Genomic DNA, 27,696 nt, shown 5'->3' on the forward strand with positions numbered 1-27,696 from the left:
TCAACACTGGGGATCAAATTTCAATATGAGATTTGGAGTGGCCAAACATCCAAACCATATCATCGAGTTCAGCCCAACACTTCTTAGACCATTAGACCACATTCCACCTTGCTGCTCCCAGCATGGCCCTCTCTGGAATCCAGTATCCATTACATTTCCTAGTCCGATTAAACAGCCTTCATCTCCAACCCAGCCTGCCACACCCCCAGGTTCGGCTGAACTCAACCCCATTAAAGCAGTCTTGACCCACACCCTCCTGGGAAGCTTCACCTTTTCAGCCCAGAGTAAGGATTCACTTGCGCCCAGGTAACCCTCTTTTAAGTTGATTTTCACTAACATACTGAGGAGCTTATCATTCAGCCTGGTGTGCCTTGAATTTTTTCTAGACAGAATGAATAAGCTATCATCCAGTCCTTGTACATCTGTTAGCACTGCAGGGAATCACCACTGACCTGTCACCAGCAAGGTATGGTGATGAAGATGGATTTGGACTGATTCATCCACATTCCTCCCCTGGTTCTTCTAAGTGAGAAGATGTACTTGCAAGGTGGTTGGCAGGGTCAGGGGTGCAGTCAGTGGCTCTAAAAACAAAAGTTAGCTATTGCTACAGTAATACAGAGCTGCACCCTATCCAAATGATGGACTGTTAAGGTTAGACTACCAAAACCAGATTCCAGAATGCAACAAGCTTGTCATTCCTCAGACTCTCAAAGTAAATTTTTTGTCAAGAACAAGGAGGTCAAGGATAGAATGAAAGACTTCATATCCCACTAATTTTTGAGCCAGATATCAGTTTCCTGCTGGCCAATTATGTGAATATAAATACCAGAATTCATCCCCAAGAATCTCTGAAATAACATATTTAGCATAATTGTCTAAGAACTACCATCATATAGTTGTGTCCACAAATTGTGTGGGAAAAACCCCAGTTTACAAGCAATTTAAAGTCCAGTTTAAAATTTTATTTTTTTTACTCTGAAAGTCTAAAATGTGGAAGAGAATCACTTCTGACTAGTATAAATAAAAAATACTAAATAAAATTAAGCAATTATTTTTAATATAGGATTTAATAAATGATCATAATATTTTAGTACATATTGAGATGACTACTTTTTGACTACTTTTTTTTTTGAGACAGGGTCTCACTCTGTTGTCCAGGCTAGAGTGCAGCAGGTCATCATAGCTCACTGCAACCTGGAATTCCTAGGCTTAAGCAATCCTCCTGCCTTAGTCTCCTGAGTAGCTGGAACAACAGGTAGCTAGAACACAGCTACCACATCTGGCTAATTTTTCTTTTTTTTTGTAGGGACAAGGTCTCACTATGTTGCTTAGGTTGGTCTCAAACTCCTGGCCTTACGTGATCCTCCTACCTTGGCCTTCCAAAGGCAGGATTACAGGTGTGAGCCACCTCTCCTGGCCTCAGATGACTATTTTGAAGTATTTTGAAATAAAGATACTTTTCTTATTTCATAAAGCTACTTTTAATATATTAACATTTATTGCTCCTAAGTGAGTTCAAAGTATATGTTATTCTCGCCACCAAAACATTTAGAAAATGGAAAAGAATAATAAATAAAATAGTGATAAAAACTAAATTTTTTGTCTTCTATATTCCAAATACTTAATGCTAAAAAACTTAATACCCTTACTCCATCCATTGAAAGCAATTTCATTGCCATCTCATTTCTTCCTTTTCAGGATCTGCTTCAAATGACAAGGAGGTGTGAGAATTGGGGCTCAAAGCCTATCCTATTTTCATATAGGAAGTTCTTTAGTGATGTAGCTCAAAATATAGATGTTCTTTCAGTCCAACAACTTTGCAGAAATGCTGATCCCTCTCCCAGCTGAATCCTGGCCAGGCATTTCTGACAATCCTGGGGTAGCATGGGGCCAGGATAGAGTCTAGGACAGGCCAAACTGGGTGATGGGTTCCTCGGGGATCTGGAACCAGTGTTCCCAGCACATAGTCAGAACTGCTGCTGAGTGACAAACATAACTGTGAGGACAATCTCAAAGGTGGGGCGAGGACAGAAATGAAACAATGAATAGCAGAGTCTGTGATAGCTGATATAGGATGGGACAAAGCTCAAGAAGCAGTTATAGAATGCAGTTCAGGACTGACTCTTTATTTTTATTCAATCAACTTTTATTAAATGTGCTCTGTGTGCCAGGAACATAAATATGAATAAGGACTCTCTGGCCTTCATGCAATTCACAGGTCACAAAGGAGATTTTGACTTGGCATGCTCCCTTTATTTATTTTTTAATATTTATGTAATTTTAAGGGGTACAAGCCAGTTTTTGTTATATGGATAGATTGCACAGTGGTTATATCTGGGCCTTTAATGTATCCATCACCTGAATAATACACATTGTACCCATTAAGTAATTTCTCATCCCTCACTCCCCTTCCACCCACCCGACCCTCCTGAGTCTCCAATGTCTATTATTCCATTCTCCATGTGTACATATTATTTAGCTCCCACTTATAAGTGAGAACATGAGGTATTTAACTTTCTGTTTATGAGTTATTTCACTTAAGATAATGACCTCCAATTCCATCCATGTTGCTATAAAAGACATGATTTCATTCTTTTTTATGACTGAGTAGTATTCCATGGTGTGTATACGTGTGTGTGTGTGTGTGTGCGCGCGTGTGTGTATTTATATATATTTTCTTTATCCAATTGATGGACATTTAGGTTGATTCCATATCTTTGCTACTGTGAATACTGCTGTGATAAACATACAAGTGCAATATAATGATTTATTTTCCTTTGGGTAGGTATCTAGTAGTGTGATTGCTAGATGGAATGGTAGTTCTACTTTTAGTTCTTTGAGAAATCTCCATCCTGTTTTCCACAGAGGTTGTAATAATTTACATTCCTAGCAATAGTGTATGGTGCTCCCTTTCCTCCACATCCTTTCCAACATGTTATTTTTTTACTTTTTAATAATAGCCATTCTGACTGGTGTAAGATGGTATCTTATTGTGGTCTTAATTTGCATTTTTCTGATGATTAGTGATGTTGAACATTTTTTCATATGCTTATTGGCTATTTGTCCTATTTTTAAAAATATTCATGTTCTTTGTCCACTTTTTAAAAAAATTTCAGAATATTATGGGAGGTACATACGTTTTGGTTACATGAATTACTTTTGTACAGTTTAAGTCAAAGTTATCAGCGTGACCATCACCCAGATAGTGTGCATTGTACCTGTTAGGTGTGAATTTACACATCCTCCCTCTCCCATCCCAGCTGCTTGATTTCCATTGAATTTTACTAACATATGTACACATGAGTGTTGGTCATTTAGTTCCAATTTAATAGTGAGTACATGTGGTATTTGTTTTTCCATTCTTGTGATACTTCACTTAAGAGGATGGTTTCCAGTTCCATGTAGGTTGTTACAAAAGATATTAGTTCACCATTTTTTATGGCTGAGTAATACTCCATGGTATACATATACCACATTTTATTAATCTACTCATGTATTGATGGGCACTTGGGTTGTTTCACATCTTTGTGATTGTAAATTGTGCTGCTATAAACATTTGGGTACAAGTGTTGTTTTTATAAAATGTCTTTTTCTTCCTTTGGGTAAATACCTGGTAGTGGGATTGCTGGATCAAATGGTAGGTCTACTTTTAGTTCTTTGAGGTATCTCCATACTACTTTCCATAGTAGTTCCATACTAGTCCCCTACTACTCCATACTAGTTCCATAGAGGTGGAACTAGTTTGCAATCCCACCAACAGTGTATTAGTATTCCTTTCTCACCACATTCATACCAGCACCTGTTGTTTTGGGACTTTTTGATAAAAGCCATTCTCACTGGAGTTAGGTGATATCTCATTGTGGTTTTGATTTGCATTTCCCTGATGATTAGAAATATTGAGCATTTTTTCCTATGTTTATTGGCCATTAGTCTATCTTCATCAAATGACCCCATTAAAAAAGTGGCAAAAGAGATGAACAGAAGCTTTTCAAAACAAGATAGACTAATGGCCTTTGCCCACTTTAAACAGGATTATTTATTTGTTGTTGTTGTTGCTGCTGTTGAGTTGTTTTAGTTCCTTATAAATTCTGGATATTAGTCCTTTGTCCAATGAATAGTTTGCAGATATTTTCTCCCATTCTGCAGGTTGTCCATTCTTTCTGTTGATTATTTCTTTTGCTGTTCAGAAGCTTTTTGGTTTAAGTCCCATTTGTCTAATTTTGTTTTTGTTGCATTTGCTTTTGAGGTCTTAGTTATGATTTTTTAGCCTAGACCAATGTCCAGAATACTTTTTCTTAGATTTTTTTCTAGTATTTTTGTAGTTTTGGGCTTTACATTTAAGTCTTTAGTCCATCTTGAGTTGATTTTTGCATATGATAGGTAGGGATCCAGTTTCATTCTTCTGCATATGGCAATCCAGTGTTCCAAGCATAATTTATTGAATTTCCCCAGTGTAGGTTGTTGTCGACTTTGTTGAAGATCAATTGGCTGTAGGTATGTGGCTTTATTTCTGGGTTCTTTATTCTGTTCCATTGATCTATGTGTCTATTTTTATACCAATACCATGTCGTTTTGGTTATTATAGCTTTGTAGTAATTTGAAGTCAGGTAATGTGATGCCTCCAGCTTTGTCCTTTTTGCTTAGGTTTGCTTTGGCTATTCAGTTTCTTTTTTGGTTCCACATGAACTTTAGGATTGCTTTTCTAATTCTGTGGAAAATGATGTTGGTATTTTGATAGGAATTGCATTGAATCTGTAGATTGCTTTGGCCAGTATGGTTATTTTGATGATATTGATTGATATTGATTCTTCTGATCCATGAACATTGGATGTTTTTCCCTTTGTGTCACCTACAATTTCTTTCATTAGTGTTTTGTAGTTTTCCTTGTAGAGATCTTTTACCACCTTGGTTAAATATATTCCCAGGCATTTTTTTTGATAGCTGTTATAAACAGGATTGACTTCTTGATTTGGTTCTCATCTTGATCATTATTGGTGTATAAAAATGATAGATTTTTATATATTGATTTTGTATCCTGAAACTTTACTGACTTCATTCATCAAATCCAAGAGTTGTTTGGAGGAGTCTTTAGGATTTTCTGAGTATAAGATTATCATCAGTGAACAGAGATAATTTGACTTTTTCTTTTCCAATTTGGATGCTTTTATTTCTTTCTCTTGCCTGATTGCTCTGGCTAGGACTTCCAGTGCTATGTTGAATAGAAGTGGTGACAGTGGGCATCTTTGTCTTCTTCCAGTTCTTAGGGGGAATGCTTTCAACTTTTTCCCATTCAGTATGATGTTGGCTATTGGTTTGTCATATATAGCTTTTATCATTTTGAGGTATGTTCCTTCTATACCTAGTTTGCTGAGGCATAGAAAAAACATCCTTTTTTACCATAAAGGGATGCTAAATTTTATCAAATGCTTTTTCTGCACCTATTGAGATGTTCATATTGTTTTTATTTTTAATTCAGTTTATATGGTGAATCATATTTATTGATTTGCATATGTTGAACCACCCTTGTATCCCTGGAATGAAATCTACTTTATTGTGGTCTATTATCTTTTCCATGTGCTACTGGATTTAGTTTGTTAGTATTTTATTTAGGATTTTTACATTTATAATAAGTTCATGAGGGATATGGGTCTGTAGTTTTCTTTTTCTGTTGTGTCTTTGTCTGACTTAAGTATGAGGGTGATACTGGCTTCGTAAAATTTTTTAGGAAGGATTCCTTCCTCCTTGATTTTTTTGGAACAGTTTCAGTAGTATTGGTACTAGTTCTTTGTACATTTGGTAGAATTCAGCTGTGAATCCATCTAGTCCTGGGCTTTTTTTATAGGGAGATTTTTTTTTTTATAACTGATTCAATCTCACTACTTGTTATTGGTCTGTTCAAGTTTTCTATTCCTGGTTTAGTTTCGGGAGGTTGTATGTTTCCAGGAATTTATCCATGTCCTCTGGGTTTTCTAGTTTGTGAGCATACAGTTGTTTATAGTAGTCTCTGATGATCTTTTATATTTCTGTGGTATCAATTGTAATGTCTCCTTTTTTTATTTCTGATTGTTTTCATTCAAATCTTCTCTATTATTTTCTTGGCTTGTCCAGCTACAGGTCTATCAACTTTGTTTATCTTTTCAAAGAACCAACTTTTCATTTTGTTGATCCTTTTTTTTTTTTTCTCAATATCATTTAGTTCTGCTCTGATTTTTATTATTTCTTTTCTTCTGCTAGCTTTGGGTTTGGTTTGTTCTTATTTTCCTAGTTCTATGAGGTGTGACATTAGGTTGTTAATTTGTGATCTTTCTATTTCTTTGATGTAGGCATTTAATGCTCTAAAATTCCTTCTTAGCACTGGCATGCTCCTTTAAATGATGCCTGGATCTGCTGGAGGAGTAGACCTAGCAGATTAGGGAGCCACTCTGTGCTATGCACAACCCAGAAATCTCTAGATCTGCTGATAAATCCTGCCTAGCATCATCGTGGGAGGAGACAGAGTCATAGTATGATTGTTTCTGACTTCTCTGTGGCTCTCAGTCTTCTCAGAAGCAGCACTTTAAAAATCAGAGTTCTGAGTGAATTTTAATATGTGCGCCTTGGCCCTTACCCTTTGCCCCTAGGCTAGCTTGGCCTAAACAGAGATTTAAGTAGAAACAATTGAGAGGTGGACAGGATATGCAAGGGATTAATGAGAAACCAAATTTGTCTTGAGACAAATTTCCAGAGAACTAAGTAATCACATAAAATTGAAAAGGTCCCTAGTAAAAGATTGTTTGAAGGAATTATTCAGGAATTATAAATGTAAAAATCCTAAATAAAATACTAACAAACTAAATCCAGTAGCACATGGAAAAGATAATAGACCACAATAAAGTAGATTTCATTCCAGGGATACAAGGGTGGTTCAACATATGCAAATCAATAAATATGATTCACCATATAAACTGAATTAAAAATAAAAACAATATGAACATCTCAATAGGTGCAGAAAAAGCATTTGATAAAATTTAGCATCCCTTTATGGTAAAAAAGGATGTTTTTTCTATGCCTCAGCAAACTAGGTATAGAAGGAACATACCTCAAAATGATAAAAGCTATATATGACAAACCAATAGCCAACATCATACTGAATGGGAAAAAGTTGAAAGCATTCCCCCTAAGAACTGGAAGAAGACAAAGATGCCCACTGTCACCACTTCTATTCAACATAGCACTGGAAGTCCTAGCCAGAGCAATCAGGCAAGAGAAAGAAATAAAAGCATCCAAATTGGAAATTGGTGGTCCTAAATCCTTATTTATCACAACTGACAAGTGTTCCATCAGTATGAGCTTGAAGTGTCATCTACACTTCTTTAATGAAATCCTGTGTTATTACCTCAGACTACCAATCAACCCTCGTTGATTCTTTCAAAAATCTATTCTAGCTCTCTTGATAAATTGTAGGCTATTTTTCCAAAATAATAACTACATGAGGAGCAAAATGTAGGCAAATTGTTTTCTATAAATTACTGTTATACACTATCCCATCTCATTAAGAAAACAGCTTGTAGTAATTTAAGGTTATTAGAAGGGATCAACAGTATTATCTTCTCAGTCTTTGATTCATTAGACCAGCAATATGTGAGAAAGAATATTCTTTTATAAATTTCAAAATATTAATGCTTTATTGACGTCTGTATTAAATTAATATTGTTTAAAGAAGAGTAGTCCTGGTGTGGTGGCTCACACCTGTAATCCCAGCACTTCGGGATGCTAAGGCAGGATGTTTGCTTGAGGCCCAGAGATCAAGACTAGCCTGGGCAACATAATAAGACCCTGTCTCTAAAAAATTTTTTAGAAAAGTTAATAAGCAGTGTATTCACAAGTTTGGGGAATTAGGATGTAGACATCTTGGTGGGTAGTGGATATTATTCTGCCTACCGTGGGTGGCTACTTTGCAGTGTGGTATAGAAGAGCCTGGGCTTTAAAATAAGATATACGTGGATCTGAGTCTTGGCTCTACCATTTACTGGTTATGTCATTCACTAACTGGCAAGTCACCAACCTCTCAGAACCTATTTCCTCACCTGTAAAATGGGTAGTATAATACCTACTTCATAGAGTTGTTTTGACCTTCAAATGAGAAAATCGAATTCTTAGTATGTGCCGAGCACAGAGAAGGTACTAACTAAACATACCTATTATTATAATTAGAGAATCTAGAGCCATATTCAGAGCCAAACAATCTAAAAGAGTATATACATCCCAGGTACCTGGAAGCATCTGTGATTGATATATCTCCTGTGGTTTCATTTTTCCTTTAACTGAATGGTTACCTCAAATCATTCTAGGACCAAACAGTATATTGACCCTAAATAAACACATAAAACATTAATGAAGACACACTATAGTTCATTTTTAGTTTCAGCCAGTTTTTCCTCCATAGATGATGTCTGAATGGAGAACAAAGAGGCAAACATGAATACTCTTAATTTTTCTCTTACTCTTTCACAATCTTCTCTTGGCCATCAAAAACCATGCCTTTGTTATGAAAAAAATTTAAAAATAGCACTTGGTTGAGTTTATAAAAATAAAAATAAATATAAAAAACATGTCTTTATTTACATTCAGTGGGAAAACTTCAAAATTGTTATCTGTTCATTTTCACATATGTGGCTTCTCCGGAGATGGTTATGGATCTAACCTTGCATAAGAGATTGGGGGTAGTTGGTCATCCCATTTGCCTTTCAGCTCTCAGAAGGCTGACAGTAATGAGTGATCTACGCCTGTAATTCTAGTACTCTGGGAGGCCGAGGTGGGAGGATTGCTCGAGGTCAGGAGTTCGAGACCAGCCTGAGCAAGAGCGAGACCCCATCTCTACTAAAAATAGAAAGAAATGATCTGGACAGCTAAAAATATACAGAAAAAATTAGCTGGGCATGGTGGTGCATGCCTGTAGTCCCAGCTACTCGGGAGGCTGAGGCAGAAGGATTGCTTGAGCCCAGTGGTGTGAGGTTGCTGTGAGCTAGGCTGATGTCACAGCACTCTAGCCTGGGCAACAGAGCGAGACTCTGTCTCAAAAAAAAAAAAAAAAATGAGTGATCTATTGTGTTCAAAACCCATTGTTGGATCCATATTAACTATCCATTAAAAAGGATATTATGGAATATTTAATGACACGGAAAAATGTTTACAATGTATTGTAAAATGGGGAAGTTATAAAATAAGATATAATGTTTGATACAATTTTTGAAAAAAAATTTTTGGAAGGGTCAGCAGTTATCTCTGGGTGGTAAGGTTCTAAGTGATTTTTATTTTCTTTGCTTTCCCACATTTCTGAGTTTTCTACAATAAACATATATTGCTTTCGTTACAGGAATAAACAAAATGCTGTTTTCCTATTTAGAGATCTGATAGTGGTAAATAGCTCCTGAGTCAAAAGCTTGTTCGAGCAAGCCCAAATGTCGAGCCACTGGGAAGTTCCTGATGTGGAACCTCTGTGGGTTTGTTGTTGCTCAGACTGACTTAACTGAGCCAAACTGTGGGGTGTGCGTGCACTGGGAGGCAGGAAACCAGCAAATGAAATTCAGCGTGGAGATGTTGAAAGACATGTATTTTCAGAACCCTTCATAATTGATTGAGGATGGTTTAATATAGAAAAGTAGATACAAAATACCTCAGGAACAGCTCCAGGAATTTAATATTAAAGGAAATCTGGGAGACCTAGCAGCAGAAATAGTGCCAGAGGTACAGAAGCTATTAATAAATACACAAATTCTCTTAATAGCCAAACTGCACACCTTGATGTTTTATTCTTGAAGTATTAAGGACTTTAAAGTGTTTTAATGGATAAGGCTCCCTATTTGAGTTGCTAGCCATATGGAATTACTGACCATTTAAATCCATTTATTTATATTACTTATATTTTGTTCTTAACTAAATTTGCTTCATTTTAAAAAAAAAGGTCATCTGTTAATTCAACAAACACTTACTGACCACCCATCTCATGCTAAGAAATATGGTAGATGTGGTCTCTGTAGTTGAGATCTTCACAGGTCTAGTGGAAAAGAAAGCCAAAAACACAGTTGTAACTCAATATGATAAATTATATGATGGAAGATATAATGAAAGCACCATACTGGGAGCATCTAACTCAGATTGGGGTGGGAGGTAGGCCTAAGGAGGTTTTCTAGAGAAGGTGATATTTAATCTGGGCTTTGAATAACGAGCAGGAATTAACCAGGTGAAAAAGCAGGAAAAGAGTATTCCATAAAGAGGGAACAGTGCATGTAAAAACCCAGAGACATGAAAGAGGATGGCATGTTCAAAGAATTCCCAGTAGTTTAAAATAGCCAGAACCTTGTTGTATGTGGGAAACATGCAGGGGATGAGGCTGTGATGGTTACTTTTATGTGTCAGCTTGGCTGGTAAAACATTATTCTGGAAGTTTCTGTGAGAGTATTTTCAGATGAGATTTACATTTCAAAGGGTGGACTTTGAGTAAAGCAGATTGCCCTCCATACTGTGGGTGGGCATCATCCAGTCAGTTAAAGGCCTGAACAGAACAAAAGACTGATCTCCCCCACGCAAGAGGAAATTATGCAACATACAGTCTTTGGACCTGAACCCTTCACTGGCTCTTCTCTGGGTCTCTAGCCTGTTACCCATTCTGAAAATTTTGGACTTGCCAGCCTCCATAATTGTCTGAGCCAATTCCTTAGGATAAATCAATCTTCTCCCCACCCCCCAACCCTCCTCACACATGTCCTATTGATTCTGTTTCTCTGGAGAACCCTAATACAGAGGTGAAAGGCAGAGGATAAGGGAGAGTTCTGAACATTTCTGTGGTTTGGATTATCAAGGGAAACTATGTGTTTCTAGTTACCTACAGACATATGCCTATTCACTGAGCAGTGCTATTAAGAGAGCAGACATGGAGGATGTTGGTACTTTGAGATGGGAGTCTGACAAGCTCCTCATTTGCTGGCAAATTAATAAACTCCTCTTTCCTTCTCAAACTACTTGTCCTCATTCTTCTGATGCAGCTTTGGGGACAAGTGCCAAACTTTTGGTAACAGAATTTGGTATCCCTGGGTGGGCCCATTGGTGCCCCAGTGGAACAGCACCCAGCAACTGCTGGAAGAAGGCAGGGAGCAACCCCAGGTCAAAGCTGTGGGTCTGTGTGGGTAGGAGCAACTTCTTTTCAAGGTGAGAGAGCAAAGGATGGCCCCAGAAGCTGCTGGAGCCTGTTTTAGCTCCAGGGAACTCCCATCTCTGTCTCCTCAAAGTAGATACGGCTCCCTACAACCTGAACTTAGTTGAGGAGAAGGAAATGGATTTGGAAATGTTTGGACAGCCTTGGCCATTTGTTTGTTGAGTAAGTTCCCTGGGGTGCACCCTGAGACTCTGATTCTACCCGTTGGGGGTGTTTTCAGACCTTCCTGTTGGTTTTATTTGTTTTGAGGTACCTTTTGTGGTAGAAGTCATGAGGTTGAGTGGAACTAGGGAACCTGGTTTGAATTTGGAGCTCATTTGTGGTTCCCAGGGAACAGGGGGACTAGGCTACCATTTGGGGAAGGTTTCCCAGGGGATGGAGGGATTAGGGCACCCATTTGGGGAGGATTTTGAACCTTCCAGCTCTATGGGGTGGTGTTCATCCCCTTTGGATTCCCATTGCCATTTGGGGTGGTGTTCATCCCCTTTAGATTCCCATTTGTGAACCTTGCAGCCCTAAGGCAGGGCACTTGAGGCACCGTCTGAGGTGCTGTTGTGGGTGGCGTTTGTCCCCTTTGGATTCCTATTTGTTAGACCCTGGTATTTTGGGTTGAGGGTCCCCTGTATTGTCTGTTATTTGTGAGTTTCGTTGCAACATAAGGAGGAACTTATAGCTGCGAACATATGTGTAAAGAGAATGGTGTTATTGTAATCCAATGTATGTGTTGGAGTGTGAAGAGAAGCGGTCATTAAATGAAAATTCCCATTTGATTGATAGGCCTTGGCATTTTAGATTGTTTGTGCTGGGAATTCCCTATATTGTTTGTGTTTGATTGTTTGTGAGTTTTTGTCTGGTGAGCTTTTGTACCTGTGTCTAAAGATTATTGTGATACCACTTGTCTGGAGTGTGAGGAAAAGTGGTGGTTGATGGCCTATGGTTTATTCTGAGCTGTTGGTTCTTTTAAAAGTCAGAGCTCAAATGGTCGACCTGCCACTATAGAGTTAAAATGTTGAGTCTCAAGCTCTCTGCTTGAGATAAACTCATTGTTCATAGTATACAAAATGATCTGTGTTTGTATGATTTTTGATAAATGAGGTCCTCCCACCCCTCTGGAACCCCGATAACCAGCCAAGGTGAGGTGCCTGGTGGGGCCACAGCCTGGGGGAGGCCCAGCAGGAGGGAGGACCGCCTGCTGCCACTGCCATCTTGGCACCATGGGAGAGCGCTGCTTGAACTAACTCTTCAGTCCCAAGCACAGTAAATTATGACTCGGGGTTCAGAATGGTCTCTCCTGGCAGGAAACTCAATTTGGGCTAGAGGGAACCCATAGCCATAGCAGGGCAATTTATGGCAATATCAGATAGAGGGCTTGAATGTGTAAGAACAGCCAGCAGGGTCCTTTTCAACAGTCAAAAGGAAAGGGTGAAAAAGTGGCCCCAGACTGACTTTTGTAAAGAAGAAGGACCTTGAAAGGAACATTGCCCAAATTTGTAAAGAACTCCAGGTAGCAGGAAGCATCCAGGAAAGCAAATAGTATTTTTTAAAGTCCAGAACCCAGATGGCAGAGGAGGGGGTCCAGATCCCCCTGCCTCCATATATCCCTGCAGGAGCCCTGGGCAAAAATGACAGTGAGGATTCGATTGGCACTGGCCACGTGGACAGAAGCAGTCCAGAGTGCTCCTTCCCCCAGCCGCCATACTGATCCCCAGCACCAGATACCTCATATAAGTGAAATTCTACAATGTTTGTCCTTTTGTGTCTGCCTTATTTCACCTAGCATAATGTCTTCAAGATTCATCCCTGTTGTAGTATGTATCTGAACTTTATTTCTTTTTATGGATGAATAATATTCCATTGCATGTATATACCACATTTTCTTATTCATTCTCTTGCTAGGGCACTTGGGTCGTTCCTCCAAACCCCCAAATGTACACTAGAGAACTACTACTTTTTAAAACTTAACAATGTCATACACTTAAAGGGAGTGAAATGACAAAAGGCGTAGAGGTAGGTACCAAGTGGCGCATGGAATAGGCCCAGAGGAGTGAAAATGCTACAATCTAATTTGGAGTGGCAAGAGCCCCGGTTTTAGGGAGGAAGTCTCAGTGGAAGGGATGGTCAGGTAGCTGAGGTTTTCTCCTACTTTCTGTGCAGATATTTTGTCATCATCACCCGTTTCTTGTCAATGAGCTTATGATTTCAGGAAAATGAAAATAATTTCTTCTACTGTGAAAGCAGAATGTGATTCTGACATTGATAATACTCTATTGTTTAAGGAAATGAAATAAATATCATTTTTCCTGAGATCATTTATATGAACAGTGGTGGCTACCTCTGGGCTAGAGTGTCAGGGCTGTGTCTGTGGGGTACAGGACTAAAGGTGAGAAGGTCAAGTAGGAAAAGAGGGAAGGGGTTGGGAAGAGAAAAGAGTGAGAGAAGAGCAGGGAAGAGACTAATTTTGGGTAGTTTGTGACTAAGTTCTTGATGAAACCTTAAAACAAATTCTCTTCAACAACAGAACCTACTGACCTGTTCCACAGGGCCTACCTGGTGTCCTTCAAATAAGAATGTTCAATAATATTTGCCAAATTAGTCTCCAAAAGCAAATACCTTCCTCTATCCCCTTTAAGCTCTTTTTGTTTGAAATGAGGTAAGGCCATTAGCTTTCCCCATATTTTTAGTTGACCATCTCTCCCCAATATTCCTCCACCAAACCTCCTAAAGTTTCACTTCCTCTCAAAGCTGAATTAACCCATATTTAGTACTTAGCACAATGTCTGTACAAATGTAAATATCAATATATCTGGCTATTGATGGTATTATCAACTTCTCCCATCTTTCCTTCTGTTTTCACTGGATTTTAGAGCCATTGGTTTTGCCTTTATTCTATTTGTTTTGCCATTCTTGCTTTTATCCTAATTCTGGTTGTTTCTATTAGAGTACTAAAAATGTTGTCATTATCTCTGGCTAAATCAAAGTCTTCCTTATCTCCTTGGTCCTTTTCTGATAGCCCATTGCAAGAATGCTTTAATCTTTACAAAGGGAGAAATGATTAATGTGACTTATTTTTTGTATTTTTTAAGAGAGATATAGACGGACTATTGTTAAGCAATAATCTGATGCACTATGAGTGATGTTTTTATTGCAAATTTTGGTATATCTGTCCTACGTAATACATTAGAAAGATTCTGGATTCTGGTCAGGCTTTTCTAAAATTTCTTTTTATACTTTTATAGAGATAAGATTCAGTTGGTTTACCATAGCAGGCTACTAGACTGCGTATCTCCTTTTCCTTTTCCCATTCTGTTGAATTTGCCCATGGTGGGTTCCTATATATCTGAGTATTTGATTCAAGTCTTATACAATTAACCTCCTGCATCTCCACTTTTACATCTTCATGAAACTGTTCCTTTTCATGATTTAGTGATAAACTTAGTTCATTCTGATCATTTTCCACTTATATTCAACACGAATATTATCATACTGTTTAAGAGGGGCAAATATTTAATTCCTCATGATAAATTCCTTACTTCCTAAGTGTATCTGATACAAGAAAGGGCTTGTCTTTTCCCTTTAATACTGTTATTTCTCACTTATTATTATTCTTGTCTCTCAAACCCTACTTTATTAGTTTATTTAAGAACTAATTTTCTAGTTCCAGAGATAGGAGCTTAGGAGCAGATTCTTTTTCCTCTAAAGTAGTGGGCCTTTACACAAAGATACAGATTCAGGAAGTATTAATAGGCCGGACACAGTGCCTTATGCCTGTAATCCTTGCACTTTGGGAGGCTGAGGTGGGAGGATCACTTGAGGCTAGGAGTTGGCAAGAGCAAGACCTCATCTCTACAAAAAAATAGAAAAATTAGCTGGGCATGGTGGTGTATACCTATAGTCCCAGCTGCTTGGAGGCTGAGGCAGGAGGATCGCTGGAGCCCAGGAGCTTGAGGTTGTAGTGAACTATGATGACAACACTGTACTCTAGCCTGGGTGAGAGAGCAAGACCCCATCTCTAAAAAAAAAAAAAAAAAAAAAAGTATTAACAGAGCCAGGCATGGTGGCTCATGTCTGTAATCCCAGCAACTTGCGAGGCTGAGGCCTGAGGTTGGAGGATCGCTTGGTACCAGGAGTATGAGGCGAGCCTGGGCAACATAGCAAGACTCTATTTCTAAAAAAAGAAAAAAAAAGGATCATACTATTAAAAAAAAGTATTAGTAGGCTGGGTGCAGTGGCTCATGCCTGTAATCCTAGCACTCTGGGAGGCTGAGGCAGGTGGATTGTTTGAGCTCAGGAGTTTGAGACCAGCCTGACCAAGAGTGAGACCCCTTCTCTACTAAAAATAGAAAGAAATTATATGGACAACTAAAAATATATATAGAAAAAATTAGCTGGGCATGGTGGCACATACCTGTAGTCCCAGCTACTCCGAGAGGCTGAGGCAGGAGGATCGCTTAAGCCCAGGAGTTTGAGGTTGCTGTGAGCTAGGCTGACGTCATGGCACTCTAACCTGGGGAACAGAGTGAGATTCTGTCTCAAAAAAAAAAAAAAGAAAAAAGCATTAGTAAAGTATACTGCCTCCAGTCCTCATGAGTTACAATGGAGAAGAAAGAATCCCTATTCAAAGAGGAGTGTTAAGGGCTATGCCTTATCAACATTCTAGACAGGATTTAGCGTGAGCATAATAAACATTATGCTGACAGCAAAGGCTCAGAACATGGGGCCCGTTTTATCAGTTTTGAGGGAGGAATGGTTTCTCTCAGCAGGTCTGAGGAAGTCCAACGTTTAACAGCATATATCCTATGCATGTCTTGAAGTCTTATGATATCCTGGAAAGATGGTTGTTGAGTCTTCCCTTTTAGGTGACTAGTTGGGTGTAGTCTTGACTCTTAGAATGTTCCATTTCATTCAGGGGGCAAGGCTGTCTAGGCACATTGAAGGTAACAAAGTATCCCAGGGCTGGGCTGCTCAGGTGCAAGGTGGTAACCTGTCAGTTCTTTACAAATATTTAGTTAAAGGCCAATCTCATTCACAAGTGTCAAATATCATGTTAGTGCCTACATTTAAGCTACTACATTATAATCAAGTTGCACTAGCCAGCTTTATATCTACGGCTTTTTACTGCTTTAGGGGGCAATCTGGTGACTACTAGATTTATTACCAGGTTATTGTTGAAGTTACCAGACTTATTACCAAGTGGCATTTGCCTCAGGCATTATATGAGCATTGTCCTAATGATTCCTACCAAGACAATGGTGATGTCACTGTTAATTTTCTCAACTTTAGGAGTAAGGTGGTCTTGGGCCTCATTTTCTGGGATGTAGCTTAGGAAACAATGCCTTTTTTTTTTTTTTTTTTGAGACAGAGTCTCACTCTGTTGCCCGCGCTAGAGTGCCGTGGCATCAGCCTAGCTCACAGCAACCTCAGACTCCTGGGCTTGAGCAATCCTCCTGCCTCAGCCTCCCGAGTAGCTGGGACTACAGGCATGCACCACCATGCCCGGCTAATGTTTTATATATATGTATATATATATGTATGTTTTTAGCTGTCTGTATAATTTCTTTTCTATTTTTAGTAGAGACGAGGTCTCGCTTTTGCTCAGGCTGGTCTCGAACTCCTGAGCTCAAACAATCCGCCTGCCTTGGCCTCCCAGAGTGCTAGGATTACAGGCGTGAGCCACCGCGCCCAGACAGCCTTTTTTAAACTGAAATATTGGTTTTAGGCTTGCCACACTTAGTTGTGTTCATTGTTCAAGCAGACACCAAACTATGCATTCTTCTCATCCATTTGTGTCCAGTATTTCAGGTTAATACATTTGTAGCAGGTTCAATCTCTGGTCCTATTTTATATTACCTCTACTCAGCTGAGTTGCTTTATACATCTGAAGTGGACATCTGTGCCTTGAAGGGCACTTCTCAATGTGAACCCTTGTCAGAGGAACTGGAGCCATGAGATTGGTTCAGACTGCTTGTCCCTACAAGGAAGGAGAAGAAGAAGTTGAGTTGGCACATTGATCAAAACAACTTTAAGCAGATGGTAGAAAGTTATGGTCACTGAACTGCACAGTGGTCTTGCATGGGAGAGGTATCAAAACACTCAAAGTATGAAATCATTAAAAAGACAAACTGTGAAGATAGTTGAGTCAAAAGATCCCAACAATTACCATCTAAAACTTGTTCTCTTAAATAGACATAATTATTACTCTAGTTGCTGGAAGAGCCAGAACTTAAAACCAACATTTCTGACTCATAAATTTCTTATCTCTAAAATAAAATTTCCTAGTTCCTGGGACTAAGTGAATACTGTTGGTACCTGCCCAAGAGAGCTGCCTACCAGGCAAGAGGACCAAACAGCAAAAATCTGTGGACTATAAGCCCCAGGGTGCAAGACTCTCCCACATCAGGGATCTGTACACTGAGGAGGTCCTCCAGAAGTTACCTGAGGTAACCTGCATTTGGATACTTTTAACCTAGAGGATATGAGTGGCCTATCAGAGGTAACAGGGAAACAAAGACAACAAGCAAAGAAAGAATTCCAGCGTGTCAGAGTTAGGAGTCAATATGAGACATAGAACCAGTCGGAGATTTATTACAAGGAATTGGCTGATGTTCTTTTGCGGGCTGGATAAGCAAGGCTGAAGTATGTAGTCAGGCAGGCAGGAAGGGAAGATTAAAAGCAGGTTGGAACCCCGAGCCCAGGCTGAAGCTCATTGTCCACAAGCAGTAAGGAAATGAAGATCACAAGCAGGCTGGAACCCCAGAGGCATGAACTGTTTGCTATCTCTGAACTTAAAAAAGGCCTAAACCCCACTTTGAAGGGCTCATCTGATTAAGTTAGGCCCACTCAGAATAGTCTTTCTTTTGATTAATTTGAAGTCAACTAATTAGGGTTTTTTTGTCACATCTGAAAAATCCCTTTACAACATCATTTAGATTAGTGTTTGATCAATTGGGAAGTGTTGTTCAGGTTTACACAGCAAATAGCCAACACACAACAGCAGCCAATATATGAGACATGGGTCCCTTTCCTTTTCCTTCCTCCCTGTGCCAATGCACTGGGAGAGCTAGAGCCTGGATGAGGGAGATGCAGGTGTCTGAGAGGCAGACCGTATCCCCTTCCATAGTCTCCAAAGGGAGAGAATGGGAGGAGGAGTGAAATAGCATGCTACGCCCACTCCCTATTCCTGCCCCTGGAGCTACAAATCTGGCCTACAGAGGGAAGGGGAAATTTTTGAATGGACTTAAGACAAAATTTTAACAATGGACAGCATGGAGGAAGTTAGGAAATCTAACAGAGATGTCACTGAGATAATTGCTGGCCAGCAAGGAAAAGAGATTTGACATAGCAAATTTCGATACAGTGACTGGGAACAAATACTCCACTGAGTTGAGACAACTAGATAAAAAAAAGATTCCATTATAAAAATTAGAAGAACTACTGTAGATGTTTGAATAAGGAAGTAAAAAAAAAAAAACCCAAACAAAACAAGTGCTAGAGAAGTGAGGGAAGACCTGCTTTTAAAAGGTAGAATTTGGACTGGGCCTTAAAAGATGAGCAGTGTTTAGAAAGTTGGAGCAAAGGGGAAACTATTGAGAATAAAGGCTTAGGAAAATGGTACAGACACATGGGGAGTGAGGACAGGGAGGACGCTGGACTGACTGCTTGGAGCAAAGTGTGTGTGTAAAGGCCTAAGGAGTGATAGGGGCTAGATTAAGGAGGGTCTTGAGAGGCAGGCAGAGGAGTTGAAATTTGGTAAGGTAGAGAGTAGGAAATCACTATAGATTCTTGAGTGGGGAAAGCTTGAGGGAAGTTTCTGCTTTGGTTTGTTTTTAATCTTTTAAAGATAGATTAATATGACAGTGAGATAATATAGATAAATTTTAGAGGAGAAGGACTGGAATTCAAGAGAATTCATCCTAGTTTGGATACTGTTGCACTATTCTAGGTTATTTGCAATAACCTAAAACGCAATCATAAGGTAAATTGGAAATGGAGGAGAAAGGGAAAATCTGAGAAATCTTTCAAAGACAAAACCAATGAGATTGGTGACCAACTGGAAGTATGATGGTAGAAAGAATAATTCAGAGTATTCTTTGGTTTCTAGCTTGGGGAACTGGAAACATGGTGGTATCACAAACATAAGTGAGGAAGTTAGGAAAGGAAAATGTATTTGGGAGATCAAGACTATTAATTCAGTTTGGGATTATTGAAGCTGAAGCCATGATTTGAAGTGGAAATGTCCCAGTAGAAGTTGGAAATAAAGTACAGTCAGATTAGCCTGATAGTGGTATGCAAAAAGGACTGCAAGTAGGACATCCAGGCTAGGAAACTGAAGGGTTTGGAGACACTGGTGATATTTTTTCTAACTTCTTCCCACTGAAGGTGGTGCCTTTTAGAAGAGAAGGGAGTAAATAGGAATAGAACAGTTGGCTACCCAGATGGTGTCAAAGAACAAAATGGGATTTAATTTCTGGGCCATGGTTTAAGATACTGAACTGATGAGTTTTTGGCAAGGAATCAGGGAATAATGAGGACAAAAAAAAAAAAGTTTTTTTCTAATTTCAGTATATCTTTATATCTCAAAATGTATGGGAAGCCCAGAATAAATGCTAGAAAATTACTATAATTTGTAATATAAGGTAGATTCTGGTATTATACAAAATTGATTGTACAAAAGACTTTGGACTTATCCATTTATGATTTATAATATAGACAAAGTGACCTAATGAGAAGGAAAGCTTTGATCTAAGTTTATTTTTCTTCATTTTTCATGTTGGATGGATGGAGAGATGGGTAGGAATGAAAAGATGGAAAAATATTAGTTTGTGATGTAAAGATGGGAAATAGAGCTGAATGAGAAAGAAAAAGCAGAATGAGAATTAGGGACAGACTTAAGGGAGTGCAAAAAGGGTGAACAATTCCAGTGAGTTCCATACATCTGGTAAGACATACTGCCAGATCATCTTTTGCTATTACATTTTTCCTTTTTTTCTTTCTTTTCCTTTGTTTCTTTCTTTTTTTCCTCTGGAGATGGAGGACTCACTACTTTGCTCAGGCTAGCCTCGAACTCACAGTCTATTTGCATCAGCCTCCCAAGTAGCTGGGACCAGGCAGGTACCACTGGCTTACATTTTTTTCTAGAGTTCTGTTATGGTTTCTACTTCTATCATTGAATTGGTGCATATGATTATAATAGAAATTAAATTTTCAGTGAAATGAATACATACATTTGTCTTTTTTTTTAATAGAATTGCTTATCTGAAGAAATGGATACTTCTCCCTCCAAAAAATATCCAGTTAAAAAACGGGTGAAAATACATCCCAACACAGTGATGGTGAAATATACTTCTCATTATCCCCAGCCTGGGGATGATGGATATGAAGAAATCAATGAAGACTATGGAAATTTTATAGAAGAAAATCCAAAGAAAAGTCTGCTGAGTGAAATGAAAAGAAAAGGAAGAACTTTCTTTGGAACTGTGGATACCAGACCTCCACCAACAGAAGATCCAATGACCAATGAGATTAGACAATTCCAGAGCTTTGCAGAAAAAAACATTTTTCAGTCCCGAAAAATGTGGATAGTGTTGTTTGGATCTGCTTTGGCACATGGATGTGTAGCTCTTATTACTAGGCTCATTTCTGATCGTTCTAAAGTTCCATCTCTAGAACTGATTTTTATCCGTTCTGTCTTGCAGGTCTTATCTGTGTTAGTTGTGTGTTACTATCAGGAGGCCCCCTTTGGACCCAGTGGATACAGATTACGACTATTCTTTTATGGTGTATGCAATGTCATTTCTATCACCTGTGCTTATACATCATTTTCAATAGTTCCTCCCAGCAATGGGACAACTATGTGGAGAGCCACAACCACAGTCTTCAGTGCTATTTTGGCTTTTTTACTTGTAGATGAGAAAATGGCTTATGTTGACATGGCTACAGTTGTTTGCAGCATTTTAGGTGTTTGTCTTGTCATGATCCCCAACATTGTTGATGAAGACAATTCTTTGTTAAATGCCTGGAAAGAAGCCTTCGGGTACACCATGACTGTGATGGCTGGACTGACCACTGCTCTTTCTATGATAGTGTACAGATCCATCAAGGAGAAGATCAGCATGTGGACTGCACTGTTTACCTTTGGTTGGACTGGGACAGTCTGGGGAGTATCTACCATGTTTGTTCTTCAAGAACCCATCATCCCATTAGATGGAGAAACCTGGAGTTATCTCATTGCTATATGCGTCTGCTCTACTGTAGCATTCTTAGGAGTTTATTATGCCTTGGACAAATTCCATCCAGCTTTGGTTAGCACAGTACAACATCTGGAGATTGTGGTAGCTATGGTCTTGCAGCTTTTAGTGCTGCACATATTTCCTAGTGTCTATGATGTCTTTGGAGGGGTAATCATCATGATTAGTGTTTTTGTCCTTGCTGGCTATAAACTATACTGGATGAATTTAAAAAGGCAGGATTATCAGGAAATACTAGACTCTCCCATTAAATGAATAACTGATTATTATTATCTTGTTAATGTTCAGTTATTAATATGTATGCTGCCATTTTAATGTTTATAAATGTCTTCTGTGTTGTATAATTGACAGTGTTATATAATTAATATATACAGATACAGAAAAATTTATTCTATTCTAATATATTCAAATACAAATATTAAATATGTGAAATATGTCATGAACCTGGTGTCTTTACTGGTATTAACTGGTATCTTTACAGGTAATTTTGGTAGAAGGAGAATGTTAACTTCCATTACTAAAGAACACAATACTTGAAGAAATGACCCCTTTTAGATGGATCTTCTGTGGTCTTAAACTTCAAAAATTAGAAAAATGTTCATGCTCAATGTTCTATAAATGTTCAGCAAAAATCTTTCAATATTCAAAAATCTTCATTTGTGAAAAGTACACTATAAGGGGAAATGTTGAACATCAAGCCCTGTTTTGTCATCTAATCACATTAAAACACTAGAGGTGATAGGGCTGGGTAAGGGACCTTGAGCTGGGGCAAGGCAGAGCACAAAAGAAAGTAGATTTTTCAATGACAGTGGGTTGTCCACAGTTAGAACAGAAAATTGGTCTTCTCTTTGCTATGACCACATTAGGAAATACACAGTAAAGGAAGGTAGGCAGAGGACTAGATTCTTGCCAGCCTTACCTAGCCCATGCCATTTTGTACCTGATGGTGGGAGACCTAATGTTGGGGCAGGGTCTACTTATTCTCAGTTATGCAGCTCTCTTCCAAGGCTGCCCTTGTTTATGATTTTGTGGCAAGGTCTATGAGCCGTAGCAAAGGTACTTTTTACTCCTGAAAAAGACACTAGCAGTGTCATAGTATAGCAGAAAATTAACATGGTATCCTGAAATGTTTTTCAAAAGGGTCTAAAAGTCTGTAAAAGCATATAAGATGGCATTAACTTGTGTATAATTTGGGCAATTCTTACCAATTTAGCACAAACAAATGTTGATATGATACTGACTATTAAGCTATTTATGATCTCTTAGCTCCAAATTCGCCCTTCTATATTTTATTCTGTGATGCTACGGCTCAAACCTAGCAAATTACATTTTTCCTATGCCAGCTGGTGTCTCACTAGGTTCCACCAATAAGGGGCATTAGAGGGAGACTAGAAGGCAGAAGGGATTTCCTCCTTTCTGTTTACTTGCGGTTTCTGTCACTGTTAATTCCAGCAATAAGCAAAAGCCTTTTGCTCCAGCAGCAACAATTGATTTCAGTCTTGAGCTCCTTTTGGCATCTTCCCCAACCCCAACCAGCCTCATCATATCCCTCTCAAAAGTAGCAGGACCAGCTGGAGAGCACCGTTTCAGGGGTCTGAGCTATAACTCAGCTGGGTCATTTGTCTAAGTTTCTGAGACCTGATAGTCCAAACTTGATTCCCCTTTTTCACTAACCCTAGGCAGTTATCACCTCTGAGGGCTCCCTCCGTGTTCCCTTTTTGCTTTTTCACCCAATACAAATTCCTGTCTATTGTAATATCTTGTGATTTCTGTTTTCCTATTATGTCTCCTAACCTTACCCAAAGAAATCCACAGCCATTAGTAGGTTACCTGTGCTTTGGGAAAATGGCAACATGTAGATTTTTCAGTGATTACTAGACACTGGCTCTCAATAGAAATTATTCAAATTGAAGCACAGAAAGAAAAAGATTTGAACAAAAAGAATGAACAGAGCCTGAATGACCTGTACTCAGTACTAAGAAGTCTAGCATGAGTTTAACTGTAGTCCCAGAAAAAAAAGAGAGACAGAGAGTGGGGCCATAAAAAATATTTGAAGAAATATTGACCAAAAGTTCTCCAAATTTGATAAAAGAAAAAAAAAAAAAACCCCAAGAAAACAAACAAAAAAACCTGGCAGGCCACAGATCAGGAAACTAAGTAAACCTCAAGCAGGATAAATACAAAGAAAACCACACCTAGAAACATCACATTGTAACTGCTGATAAACAAAGGTAAAGTCTTAAAAGCAGCAAGAGAAAAAGACATGAGACATACAGGAAAACCATGAGAAGAATAACAAACTGGGTTCTCAGCAGAAACAATGGAGGCCAGAAAACAAGAGAATGACATCTTTAAAGTGCTGAAAGAAAACCCTTTGATGACTTCTCCTTGCCTATAGGATAAACTCTAAGGTCACTGACTTCAATAACCTGGCTATCACTTACATTTCTAGCCATCTTCTGCTGTAGCAATATTATACTGTTGTTTAATGCCTTTTTATTATGCAGACCCCTCTATGCTGAAAGCCCTTCTCTTCTTTGGCTAGTTAATTGCCTCACTAACCTGACCACACAACTCTCCTTCCCTGTGGCTTAATGTCCCCTTTGTGCGTATCTATTTTTGTATTTACTATATTAATAACAAGTATCTGTTTAATCTTATTCTCTGACTCTAGATTGAACTCCTTTAAGGTAGGGACTGAATTTTATATCTCCAGTACCTATGGCAATACCTACCACAGAGTAGACTCAATTAATTTTTGCTGAATGATTTCCCATAAAAGCATAACAATACTCAACTCAGAAATTAAATTGATTTTACTAGGGCCCACTATTTTCTATACCTCACAAGTGAGCCTGTGATTAGTTATTTCTTGCTGGTTGGTAGGTAGGACTTTTTTTGTCCTGAACACTCCTGCCTGACAGTGAAGCTAAACTAGATCATTTTCTCTAACCATTTCTAACTATGAGCTATCAATAAGTTTCTGGGAAAGGGCTTGAGACATGGAGGGTCATTTTTCCCTTTGTCTTCCCAGATCCTTTCCTTTAGGATTAATAAAGTGAGTCCTCTGTATGTTTTTATCCTAGAAAGATTAGCTGCCCATATCCAAAGACCCACCTTTAGTTCATAGGTCATAAGTATTTTATTTTATTTTTCACTTTTTGTTTTTTTTTAGAGACAGGGTCTCACTTTGTTGCCTAGGTTGGAGTCCAGCAGTGCAAGAATAGCTTACTGCAACCTCAAACTTGTGGACTCAAGTGATCCTCCCACTTCAGCCTCCCAAGTAGCTAGGACTATAGGCATGTGCCACCATGTCTGACCAATTTTAAAAATCTTTTGTAGAGACAGGGTCTCACTATATTGCCCAGGTTGGTCTGGAAGTCCTGGCTTCAAGCTATCCTCTTACCTTGGCCTTCCAAAGTGCTGGGATTATAGGCATGAGCCACCATACCCAGCGCATAGGTCATAAATTTTCCTTTTTTTAAGTTCCCAAGTCTAGCAAGGAGGTCATAAGTTTTGACCTACATTTTGTCACCTGATTCTGGTTAGTCCCTAGTTCATTCAGCACTAATTAGCAAGGATGATTCCTGTTTTTGGTTTGAGTTCCTCTGAAAGAGAGGAAGCAGCTGCCACATGCAGGAAGTTGGGGAGACAGCGTGTGAAAGGGAGTTTCAGGGACAGCTCCTACCCCATAAGAACATGTACTCCATTCCTTCTGGTGCAATTTCATACATGACTTTCTGTCTGTCTACCCTCCCACTCTATGCTTTCCTTTTTCATTTTTCTTCCTTGACTGTTTTTCACATATTTTTGGAGGTTTTTTTTTTTTCTTAAGAGTTTCTTGTAAGAATGGGTGATGAGGAAGCTTACAGAAGGAAATTGAGAGGATAAATCATATTTATAGGAAACTAAAATCCTTTTACGAAAAAGCAGATTTAAGCCCTCTCCCTTTCTTACAGCTACTTCTTTTATTTCTTAAATAGGTGACTTAAATCATGAGATCTGGATCAAAATCTTGTGAAGATCACTGGCCCATTCAAAATAGATTCCCTTACAAAACAAAATCTAAACTTATTACTTAAGCATATCGTTTCTGGGTTAATTTTCCTCACTTAAGGTAGAGGTATTTGCTATGTGAAGGCTAGGATTGTATGTTACATGTTGTATTTGTATTCATACCTTCTGCCCCCATCACATGTTAAATATATAACTGTAATGAGATTGAGTCAGGTTCTGCTAACAGTTTGCTGTGTGATTTTGGAGAAATGGTTTTAACTTCTAGGCAATGGTTTCTTTAAAAATATAATATCTCAATTCATAAACTTTATAAAATGTATCAACAAACAAGAAAACCATTGTAGTATTAGCTTGGACTCCCATAACCAAATGCCACAGATTGGGAGGCTTAAATAACAGAAATTTATTTTATCATAGTTTTGGAGTCTGAGAAGTCCAAGATAAGGTGCTAGCATGGTCAGCTTTGGGTCATGGCTCTCTTTCTGGCTTATAGATGGCTGTCTTCTTGCTGTGTCCTCACAGGGTAGAGAAAGGAGGCTCTCTGGTGCCTCTTTTTATACAGACATGAATTCTATCTGATTAGGGCCCCACTCTTATGAGCTCATGTAACCTTAATTACCTCCTAAAGGCCTATCTCCAAATACACATGGTCCCCAACTTACGATTTTTTGAATTTATGATGGTGTGGAACGTATACTACATATACTTCGAGGGCCAATACAACCGTTGTTTTTCACTTTCAGTATTCAAAAAACTACATGAGATATTCAACACTTTATTATAAATAGGCTTTGTGTTAGATGATTTTGCCCAACTGTAGGCTAATGTAAGTGTTCTGAGCACATTTTAGGTAGGCTAGAATAAGCTCTGACGCTCTGTGGGTTGTGTATTGAATATATTTTTGACTTACAATCATTTTCAACTTACGATGGGTTTATTGAGACATAACACTATTTTAAGTTGAGGAGTATCTAAACTGTCACATTAGGGGTTATGGCTTCAGCATATGAATTTTGGAGGGGGGGCCACAATTCAGTCCCTAGCCACCATGATATAATATGCAAAGCTATTTAAATCTGTAGAATAAATTCAAAATTCACTTGCATTATTTACTTTGAATGCCAATAATGTAATGTAGACATAGAGTAGCTATTGCCCAGTTTCATGGTCTACTTTTCCCCGCCAACTTGAGGCTAAAAAGAGTACAGATAGGTAATTTGTGCTTGACCTTGTGATCCTACATATGGCAGGTCAACCACATGCGTCCATTAGCACTCAGGTGAATAATTTTGAACTTAAAATGCAGGAAACCATGAACTCTTGAGACTTATAATCAGGACTAAGATTAAAGGAGAAGGGAAAAGAAAATGTATTAATGGCTTAAACAATATTTACTGACCATGTATCATATGTTAGGCACTGGGGAAAAACTGAACATGGTTCATGATTTAATGGAGTTCACAATGCAGGTAGGGATACGAACAAACCATTTCGACAGCTCAGATGGAGAAAATACCTGTGCTCCTAACCCAGCAGGCTTCCCTGAAAAGTGACACCTAAGCTTAGCCACAAAGACGGTTAGGAAGGAATGAGGCAGGTTATGGGGGGCAGCAGCCCCAGCATGGGGGTGAACCAACTTACTGATGCCTCAGCACATGGCCGGGGCTGGGCCCCTAAGAATGGGCACACCTGACTCCAAAGGTCCTTTTCAGGACACCACCGCAGCCCAGACTGGCAGCTGCCCACACACCAGGGCAGTCAGAGGGCCCTCAGACTCAGGAGAAAACCGAAAAACTATTTCGGTTTGTGCCTCAAAGGAAGCATAAGTCTTACATTTTTCTCCCAGGTCCCCATTTCCAGGTCTTTTTGTTTTTCTTTGTCGCTCCCCGTCCCTCAGAACCTTCAGCTGGGAAGACCCTCCTCAAGTGCAGAAACCAGCAGGAGACTCCCAAAGCTGCGGGGGCTGAACTCGGGACGCAGGAGGTTTTGCGGTGGAGTCTCCCCTGCAGCACTGAGGAGGAAGCCTCACAGTAACCAGCCGGAGAAGCAGGGGAGGCAAAAACCAAGACAGCCACGGGCAGGCCCAGCGCTTCTCACCCTCTCTGTCTTTCCGCCGCGCAGCCTCAGCTCACTCCACACCCGGCACAGCGCTTGATCGACACGTGTCACCGCCCAATCCCGGCGCGGCGCCGACCGCTGTCGCTTCAGGGACCGGGGAGGAGGAGCGACTAAAGCCTATCA

The 27,696-nt window shown here is 39.1% G+C and overlaps 1 protein-coding gene and 1 long non-coding RNA gene across 4 annotated transcripts in view; one reads left to right on the forward strand and one right to left on the reverse strand.

The window, feature by feature from the left end:
• The window catches only part of SLC35G2 (solute carrier family 35 member G2), a 33,272-nt gene extending 11,397 nt beyond the window's left edge, over positions 1-21,875 (forward strand). Inside the window, exons 1-2 of one of the 2 annotated variants that reach the window (XM_045539123.1) lie at positions 17,535-17,631; positions 20,437-21,875. In XM_045539123.1, the coding sequence (XP_045395079.1) occupies positions 20,455-21,693 (1,239 nt within the window). In that variant the 5' untranslated portion in view covers positions 17,535-17,631; positions 20,437-20,454 and the 3' untranslated portion in view covers positions 21,694-21,875. Of the gene's footprint in view, positions 1-17,534; positions 17,632-20,436 lie in introns of those variants that run through there. The other variant, XM_045539121.1, reaches the window with a different exon arrangement.
• Positions 1-27,613, reverse strand: LOC123629471. 2 transcript variants are annotated; one of them, XR_006732086.1, is made up of 3 exons: positions 27,553-27,613; positions 17,042-17,162; positions 1-581 (listed from the first exon to the last, which is right to left on the reverse strand). It is a non-coding gene; the product is annotated as an uncharacterized LOC123629471 (long non-coding RNA). The 2 variants fall into 2 exon arrangements; XR_006732080.1 differs by having other exon boundaries at positions 27,289-27,581.
• Between the last annotated feature and the right edge of the window lie 83 nt (positions 27,614-27,696).

The sequence above is a fragment of the Lemur catta genome, chromosome 1 (assembly GCF_020740605.2).
Source record: "Lemur catta isolate mLemCat1 chromosome 1, mLemCat1.pri, whole genome shotgun sequence".
In the NCBI taxonomy this organism is placed as follows: Eukaryota; Metazoa; Chordata; class Mammalia; order Primates; family Lemuridae; genus Lemur; species Lemur catta.